The sequence below is a fragment of the Perkinsus marinus genome (assembly GCF_000006405.1).
Source record: "Perkinsus marinus ATCC 50983 genomic scaffold scf_1104296927884, whole genome shotgun sequence".
Classification (NCBI taxonomy): domain Eukaryota; phylum Perkinsozoa; order Perkinsida; family Perkinsidae; genus Perkinsus; species Perkinsus marinus.
Genome location: NW_003217015.1, coordinates 309,648 through 318,347, shown reverse-complemented (window position 1 = coordinate 318,347; position 8,700 = coordinate 309,648). Strand labels below are relative to the sequence as shown.

Sequence of the window (8,700 nt, the reverse complement as noted above, 5' to 3'; positions counted from 1 at the left end):
GACTCGACACTGTCGAGGCTCGCAGCTTCACTTAACATAATAATCAACCGACACAGTTAGAAACCCTCTGTGACATCAGTACAGTGATCTGATGATGTCATGACTGTTAGTCTCACGCGAGCATTCAGCGTCTGCAACACCGGAACAACAAGTGATCTACCTTGCGCCAACACTTTTCTAAAAGACTAAGCCCAAGACTGATCTGGGGCCTTCAAAAATTTGCTATGTGTCTTAGTCGAGACCTTCCAGTTCACCTGATCTCATTGCTTTCTCCATAAGCGATAACCTTGTCGCAGTCTTGGATCTGATTTCCACGATGGCAAATCTTCTTAGATCAGATCCTCGACGAGGACATTGTATTTTCCTATAAGCCATAAGGTACTCTTTTTGTGTCGTTCATTGCATTCCGCGTAGCTGCAACGAATCATTAATGTGGTTTGCGAATATCGTGCGGACTTATGCTTCCCTATGGTGATCTTCGTAAAGGTAGCGTTTACTTCGTAACATCGTCGTATCGTAATCAACTCATAGCGATGGATGTTGTCGAGCCCAGTGAGTGCTTCAACTCATATTTTCATATCTGTCAGGGTTCCCGCTAGAAGGACTCTCCGAGTCCAGCGAAGCCCGCTAATGACCAGAGGAGCTCTAAAGAGATGAGCAAAGTTGATATATTGTTGTTCACCGAGCATCGCATGGCCATTAATCTTTCATGCTTGTAGTTTTTGAGTTGTCGTGTTAATTTGTTATACGACTGAGAAGGAGGTTTGAAATTGATACGGGGATGTGTGCATTATTGAGGATTGTTTGCCAGTTTCCGACTAACCTTAGCTGCTCGTTGCACGAACAAGACTCGCACCGCGGTAAGCGATTGAGACTGGAGCAGCCCTGACTTGGTTTTTCATCGAATTTTGCATTGATGCCTCCGCAAACAGCGAGCGAAGACTCTGATATAGAGTCTGTGGCATCCGAAGTAACTGAGAGGAGCTTCATAGAGGAGATCGAGAAGATGGAGACGATGAACTTGGAATTAAGGCTGCCGGACAACTCCAGAGTGGTATCAAGGGACCTTGTTGGTAGGTTCGACCCACCGAGGGAGGTGAGCTGGATGGGATGAGGGAGGAGGATGATTGGGGTGTATCCGGTGGTGGACTCGTCGCTAACAATGGCTTGATAGGCATAGTTAGGCTAATTCTGAGTTGACAATGGTCAACGTCAAATTACATGGAATTGTAGTGTATGGAGAGAGGCTCGCTGTAGAGCATTACATTATAGACAACGAAGGGCATAATCTAGACCACGTTGAAGTATTCGTAGACGACAGTGGGCGTACTGTAGACTATATAAGAGTAATAATAGAGAACGAAGAGCGAATTTTAGATTATATTAGAGAACTACAGACAACAAAGGGTCTATCATAGGCCACAGTAGAGTAATTATAGACAGCAAAGGGCTCATTGTAGAGATAGTAGAGCAACCATAGACAACAAAGGGATTATTGTATACCTTATTAGAGTAACCTTTAGACAGCGAAGGGCTTATTGTGGACCATATTGGAGTAACTGTAGACAATAAAAGGACTTTTTGTAGACCATATTAGAGAAAATATAGACAGCGGAGGGCTTTTTGTAGACCATATAAGAGAAACTATAGACAGCGGAGGGCTTTTGTAATCCCTATTAGAGTTACTATAGACAACAAAGGCCTTATTGTAGACTATATTAGAGCAACTATAGACAGCAAATGGCTAATTGTAGACCATATTAGAGTAACTATAGACAACAAAGGCCTTATTGTAGACTATATTAGAGCAACTATAGACAGCAAATGGCTAATTGTAGACCATATTAGAGTTACTATAGACAACAAAGGCCTTATTGTAGACTATATTAGAGCAACTATAGACAGCAAATGGCTAATTGTAGACCATATTAGAGTTACTATAGACAACAAAGGCCTTATTGTAGACTATATTAGAGCAACTATAGACAGCAAATGGCTAATTGTAGACCATATTAGAGTAACTATAGACAATTGTGGATTCGTAGTAGGCCATAGTAGGATGAGTATAGACAACAGAGGGCTGATTGTAGGCCATAGTAGAGCAACTATAGACAGCGTAAGGCTTATTTTAGACCATATCAGAGTACTCATAGACGATAAGAGGCTCATTATAGATAAGACAAGGCTCAATGTTGACCACAACAGGTGCATAATAGATAACAATATGTTAGCCCATTGCAGTCCACAACGGACTGGCGAAACTTTCGTTGACTCACGAAAGACAAGCAGAGGCCCGATATACAGTATCATGAACGTCGTCAGTGTATCGTCGATCCGACGAAGCGGAAAGCTAGGGACGACTAGCAAAGATCTGTATTTCAATGTGGGGCTTTCTCTCAGTTGGTGACTCGTCTCCTACCCTACCAACACGAGGGCCTGGCCTGGATGTGCAATCAGGAGGAGGAGGCCGACTGTAGGGGTGGGGTCCTTGCCGATGAGATGGGCATGGGGAAGACCCTGCAGATGATCTCCCTCATAATAAAACGGCGCCCACAAGTGCAGGGGCCGACCTTGGTGGTGTGCCCCCTGGCAGCTGTGGTGGTATGGGTTGAAGAAATACGACGGAGTGTGTCCCCGCCTGGGCTGTTGAAGGTTCACGTGTACCTTGGTACGAAGAAAGCGGTGAAGGCCGAGCTGGAGCAATACGACGTGGTCATCACCTCGTACAACACATTGGAGACTCAGTATCGGTCTCTCACTGCAATTTTCGAAAGGGTGGTATGCCAGTATTGCAAGAGGAGCTTCAAGCTCAGCTCCTTGCCGGCTCACCATAGTAGCTGTATAAGAGAGTATCAGAGGAAGAAGAACGAGAAGATAGCAGTGAAGTGTCGGGAAACGGTGAAGAGGGAGATGGACTCTCACCAGTACAGGACACCAGAGCGTAGATCGATGGTGAAGTTAGAAGGGGGTAGCAGTAGGAGTACCATGGTGAGCAGTGAGTGTAGGATGGAGCTGAGCCCGTGTGTGAAGAAGACGATCATCAAGCGTCGGAGTACACCCCCCTCGGCACGGCGTGTGCTGGGTAGGTCGTCCGGTCTGAGTCTATCGATTGGCGAATAGCAATTGGGAAATGTCCTACACTGTGTTTACCTTGACTGTTAGGGCAGCAGCGGAGAGCATTGAAGGAAGGCAACGGGTTGCATAGTGTTCAATGGGGCCGCATTATTCTGGATGAGGCCCACAGAATAAAAGGCCGTACCAATAGTACGGCGAAAGCGATGTCCGTATCCATGTGCCCTTGGGGCTCCCAGTTCTTGATGTTTTTGATGTGCAGATACAATCTGCATGCTACCTTTCGCTGGGCTGTTAGTGGAACACCATTCCAGAATCGTGTAGGGGACTTGTATGCCCTGGTCAGGTGAGAGCGTTGCACTAGGGCGTTGTGAAGAATCATTCAATAGGAGACCTGTGATGCTATGCTAGCTCTGTGAGTGGGGTCCATGTTGATATAACATTTTGTAGCTTACGACCTCGTCAGGATATTACGTACTGGTAGGTTCCTAAAACTCGACCCTTTCTCGCATTACTTCTGTTCTCAATGCGATTGCAAGGCTCTGAACTTTGGTCCGTTCGACGCTCGAACACGCTGTATAAGATGCCATCACTCACGACGGAGTCATTGGTCGTACTTCAGGAGGTACATTACTAGGCCTATCACGATGAAGTGAGTTACTGATGCTGCCTTTGTATAGAGTAGCTCTTGAGCCATCTTTCAGAAGTGCCAGCTCTACCGAAGGTCGCCAGAGTCTCCAGTTGCTGCGTAAAATCTTCGGGAATATTTTGCTGCGTCGAACTAAGGCCGAGCGTGAGCAGGATGTCCACTTGCCCCCGCTCGTTATGGAAACTCGCTACGTCTGGCTTGAGCCAGCGGAGCAGGCGTTCTATGATCGCCTTGCTCAAGAGTATCAGGATAAAGTGGAGCAGCTAGCTGAGGAGGGAATGCTCGAGGCGAGAGTCTCGGAGCTACTGGTTCTTCTAATGAGGCTCAGACAAGTAAGGGAGATGCGAACTGAAGGGGAACTCGCAGTAACTGTTGTTACCTGAGTAGTGATCTAACCCGATTTATCACCGCGATAGGGTGGTGAGTTGAAGGCATTGCAAGACGATTTCGTGGGTGTTCATCTTTTCTTGCTGTAGGCTTGCAACAGTGGACTACTTATAAAGTACAGTGAGAACAAACAGGGCCATCGAGAGTGTGTAAGTCCGTGAGTTACTCGGCTAGGAGGATATTTACTATAGGAGTTACTCCGTGGAATTGATAGCGACTGGAGATAGCCCCTTCCCGCGTACTTTCGGTATGTTGCGGCGGTCACGCAGTTATCCTATTGCTAACCACTTTGTGAAGTTTTCACTCTAAGAATGTGCTGATCGTGCCAATGCCCTATTAGAACATCCTTAAACTCACTATTCTTCGGACATCATTTTGAGCCTTCGAATACTTGTATTAGTAGATCTTTGTGTTAGATGATCTGTCACGATGAAATATCGCAGAGGCCTCTGGCAGAGGGAGAAGCCATGGCGAGGGGAAGTTGTGGAGATCATTTCCATAAGTAAGTCGGAACGATCGGAGTTACCTAGACTGTTGTACGTCATGAAACATTGAGGTAACTTCTCGAGCTTAGACGCGTGCATGGATTTGGTTGTTATTCCCATTTCAGTGAGTGTATACGTCAGTCGGTGGGAGATCGCGCTGCTGCTGACACCGTGGAATGCCCAGCATGTCTACAGGAAGTTGAGATGACCTTGGGCACGGTAAGTGTATCTTCTCACCATCGGATCACTGAGCCAATGGTCATTGGAATGTCCCTTTATAACTCTCGCGAATTCCGCACAAGTTTTATCCTAAAGAATGCGAGCAGCTCTCACATTGGGAACAGTAGTTGGAAGAATGTTCATCTGCGATTTAGGCAAAACCACAGTTGCGTAGAAATTACTGCTAAATAATAATTCAGCAATGACTTATGAATGCAGCAGCTGTACGCAGTCCCTCAAATCTGGCGTAGTCATAGTGTAACTTTCCGTCTCTTGTCAGGTCGCGATTTCACGTTTGGTCACCGAGAGCTCTCTCAGCGACTCCAACAGTGTGGACACTTTTCTCGAGTCGCCACGACTTGTTCGGAAGAACACCATCATGGGAAGAATCCCATCGAGAGAAGTGTTGGAGTCTGGTAAGGTGAAGGTCGTGTTGGATACCGTCCAGTCTATGCTGAATGAGGATGCGACCAATAAGTTGTAAGCAAATCGCTCAAAGCGATCTAACTAGGCACACCTGGCAGACCTCGTGCCCTTTCAGTTTGATTTTCTTCCAGTTCACGTCCTTGTTAGAGATAACAAAGGAAGAGATCGAGCGCCGTGGGTTGGGCTCGTGTGGGGTGAGCAATGCCTCTTGTGGACAGCAGCGGTCTCTCGTTCACCATCATTAGATTATTCATGGAGGTCTCAATGTGGCTATTCGCAGTAGGATGGTCAGCTACTTCCAATCGGTAGGGGATGTTCTATTGAACATTCGTGGAGTTGTGGGATCCTTTCCTGGTGCAGGAGGCCTCTTTCAATATATTGTTGATATCTTTACGCGCAGCTGGAGAGGGAATCAACTTGCAGGCCGCGAACAAGGCCTTCGTGATCGGTGAGTGACTTCTTCCATACTGGGCATATACTCTTGTATATATAGTAGGACCATAGGCATGCCATCCTAGTAGCTAGGACCATGGGTATACCACTTTAGTAGCTAGGATCATAGGTGTATCATCTGAGAAGCTAAGACCATAGGTATATAATCCTCTGATCGCCTTACTACCCTAGAACGTAGTTCTTGATAACGTGATCAAGAATTTTGGTTCACAAGACTTGTAATATGAACTTAGCCCATCATACTGCACATAGTGACTGCTCTCATACATGGCTCACTGAGCTACGCGTAATTTGACGGTGCACATCGGTAATTGGTATCATACCAATGGTATGCCCGTTCATCACAATATTCGTCACTGATTGGTATGTTTGGTGTTTTGCATTCGTGACACTTTGAGAAACGTGGACTTGATAGCTCACACGAATGCTATTATTCGTTGCTTTCCTATTCCTATATCCAACAGATCCATGGTGGAACCCAGCAGCCGAGCTCCAAGCGGTGCAACGTGCACACCGCCTTGGGCAGACTCGTAGGGTAGATGTTGTGAAGTTTGTCGTTACTAATACGATAGAGGAAAGGATTCGTACATTGCAGGTAGGTATTGACCGAAGGTGTGTATATTTTCGACGTCCGGTGATGTCGGGTGAAGATTGGTGTGAATATATCCTGAATTCGGTTCACATAATTTCGATACTATTGTCTCGTTCGTGTGGGAGGAATATGTAAACATACTAAGCTGTATTCTCTGGCACAGCCTCTTCTTGGCGAGGATGCTGATACGATGGAACGCATTCTATGTCAATTGATATTGAGGTGAACTGCTACTGGATGAGGATGCACATTGTCAAGCCCCATTCGGTATCAATTCGTGATTTGCCTTATTGATTAGTATCGAAAGCTCGGGAGGTCTATAAGAATTGGCCGCTCGCTCGTATGGCAATCTCGTGCTCATCTGGTGGAAATTTAATGGGATGTTGTTTATCATGTGGCTCTACCAATACTGTTAACAGTATGAGCTAGTATATGTAGAGCCACAATTTCAACATTGTATTTGGGTATCAATCCTGAGGCACTAGGTTGAGTATTACGGTGTCATTCTAATACACAAATGCAAAACAGTTGGGTCTCAACTACGCAGTATTCACATAGTTATCGTAAGCTCGTGGAATGGATCTTGTGACAACGCCATTTGTTCAGACGTCTTGAGATGACCTGACTAAGTCAGGTCATCTCAAGAGTCAGGCTGACTTACTTTCAGATCTTAATATATCGTCTAGAATTTTTGTGGTCTCACGAGTTACTAGTGAATGACGTGAGTCTTCTCACAATGTATTCAGCGTAAGAAGCAGCTTGCCGCGGATACCACTGTGGGTGGTGATGAGAATGCTAGTTATCATCTGCAGCAGCTTAGTCTGCAGGACTTGAAGTTCCTGTTCAAGGTTTGACTGTCTGCGCTGTTCACAATGTGAATTAGTTTTTGAGGTATATTGTGAGTTATCAACCTGCTCGGTGGGCTTCGACGCCTGAGCGTAGCCGTTTCTGAATCGTGTGTAATTGGTGCTGTCGAGTTGTTCGCCACAGACTGTTAGCCGCGTATATCATACATAGGTGTGCAGTTATCAGGATCTCCCTAGAGTGTCCTTATGTTTGCATGGTAACTCTCAATAGCTGTTGTGCTGAAAAGCCATCCGCCTCGTGTTTAGTGATGCCTACTATGAATACCAGCTGGGTGTTGACTGGGCGATCATTTCAAGGGCTCTTTGCGAGCCCTGCAACAGCGGCAGCAGCGAGTCGTTCGTGATTGTGGGAGTTGCAAGGCTCGAGGTTAGTTGAAAAGTGAGCAGTGTTCGGGAAGAAATATAGGGCAACTTAAATCGAAACACTACGGGTAAGTGCTTCCAAGTTGGGGATCTTGTTAGTGGAGCTCCTGCTATGCTCAACTTTACCCCGCCGTCTTCCGCCGGTGACAGTAACTGCGACAGTAGCTCTGGAACTGTGATGTTGACCGTCTCCTGAAAAATCTTTGCAGTTAACATCATCGCGTTATATCATCAGTTATATACTTGGTATAATAAGCTTTTCCATGTTGTCACGTTTCCTTGAAGAACAAGTGGACGTTGTCGGAGTCGCTACCGATAGAGAGGAGTCAGTCAAGAGGGAGGTCAATGAGGCCTTCAGCTCTGTACCACGGATCCTTCTCGAGAAGTTCCCTCCACCACCTGAGGTGAATATAATTCTCACCACTTAGTCACGAATCGTCCTATTCAGTTGCTTGTTGAGCTCCTCCCCTACCAGCGTGAGGGTGCAGCGTGGCTCTGTAATCAGGAGCTCTCGTGTAGTCGCCGAGGAGGTATCCTCGCCGACGAGATGGGGATGGGTAAGACCATCCAGTTCCTTGCGTTGGTGTGCCTACAGCGAGCTGAGACCCGTGCCCCGACCCTCGTAGTTTGCCCAGCGGCAACGATGAGACAGTGGGAGTCGGAAATTGTGAAGTATTTTGGCGTGGGGGTGCTGAAGGTCTACTTATATCACGGTAAGCATAAAGTGACCGCGCCGGAGCTGATGGAGTACGACATAGTTATAACAAGCTATCAGACTCTGGAATGTGAGTATCGTGCTGAGCTGAATGAGCTCAAAGAGCGGTGTGGATTCTGTGCTAAGCTCTTCTTGCCTGAGCTCATCCGCTCCCACATGAAAGAGTGTGGGGGTGGTGATGATGGTAACCGTAGGACGGGCCGAGGAGGGGATCCGAGGGACTATGGCATCAGTGAGACGGAGCTGTTGGAGACGATCTTCCGGGAGGAGGGGGGTGCGCCATCTCAACCAGAGGGGGGTAGCTGGAGTACTCCATCGCGATCATCGCTTCACAACCTACTCTTCGGAGAAAGTCCTGTCGGCTGTGAACGCTCAAGCAGCTCGAGCACTCCGATACTACCGGAATTGAGGAGGGGCCACTTCGTCAATGCATACGACCAAGCATCGGGGGTGAACGCAAGCAGGGTTGAATG

At 46.9% G+C, this 8,700-nt stretch overlaps 4 protein-coding genes across 4 annotated transcripts in view; all 4 read left to right on the top strand.

The window, feature by feature from the left end:
• The window catches only part of Pmar_PMAR010123 (hypothetical protein), a gene marked incomplete at both ends in the record, with an annotated part of 493 nt that extends 458 nt beyond the window's left edge, over positions 1–35 (top strand). The window contains one exon of the mRNA XM_002788547.1: positions 1–35. This exon is cut by the window's left edge and continues 4 nt beyond it. Within this exon, the coding sequence (XP_002788593.1) occupies positions 1–35 (35 nt within the window).
• Positions 36–916: 881 nt separating this feature from the next.
• Positions 917–4,269, top strand: Pmar_PMAR010122 (DNA repair protein rhp16, putative; the record flags this gene model as incomplete). Its single annotated transcript, XM_002788546.1, has 9 exons — positions 917–1,096; positions 1,185–1,346; positions 2,401–2,601; positions 2,653–2,778; positions 3,168–3,280; positions 3,335–3,418; positions 3,557–3,724; positions 3,777–4,053; positions 4,198–4,269. The coding sequence occupies 9 exons, from the start codon at positions 917–919 to the stop codon at positions 4,267–4,269; spliced, it is 1,383 nt and encodes a 460-aa protein (XP_002788592.1).
• A 745-nt stretch (positions 4,270–5,014) lies between these two features.
• On the top strand, positions 5,015–7,137 carry Pmar_PMAR010121 (DNA repair helicase, putative; the record flags this gene model as incomplete). The annotated part of the gene is made up of 6 exons (XM_002788545.1): positions 5,015–5,059; positions 5,093–5,292; positions 5,354–5,468; positions 5,575–5,686; positions 6,156–6,286; positions 7,030–7,137. The coding sequence occupies 6 exons, from the start codon at positions 5,015–5,017 to the stop codon at positions 7,135–7,137; spliced, it is 711 nt and encodes a 236-aa protein (XP_002788591.1).
• Positions 7,138–7,775: 638 nt separating this feature from the next.
• Positions 7,776–8,700, top strand: part of Pmar_PMAR010120 (DNA repair helicase, putative) — a gene marked incomplete at both ends in the record, with an annotated part of 4,286 nt that continues 3,361 nt past the window's right edge. The window contains 2 exons of the mRNA XM_002788544.1: positions 7,776–7,916; positions 7,961–8,459. Coding sequence (XP_002788590.1) covers positions 7,776–7,916; positions 7,961–8,459 — 640 coding nt within the window. The remainder of the gene's footprint in view (positions 7,917–7,960; positions 8,460–8,700) is intronic.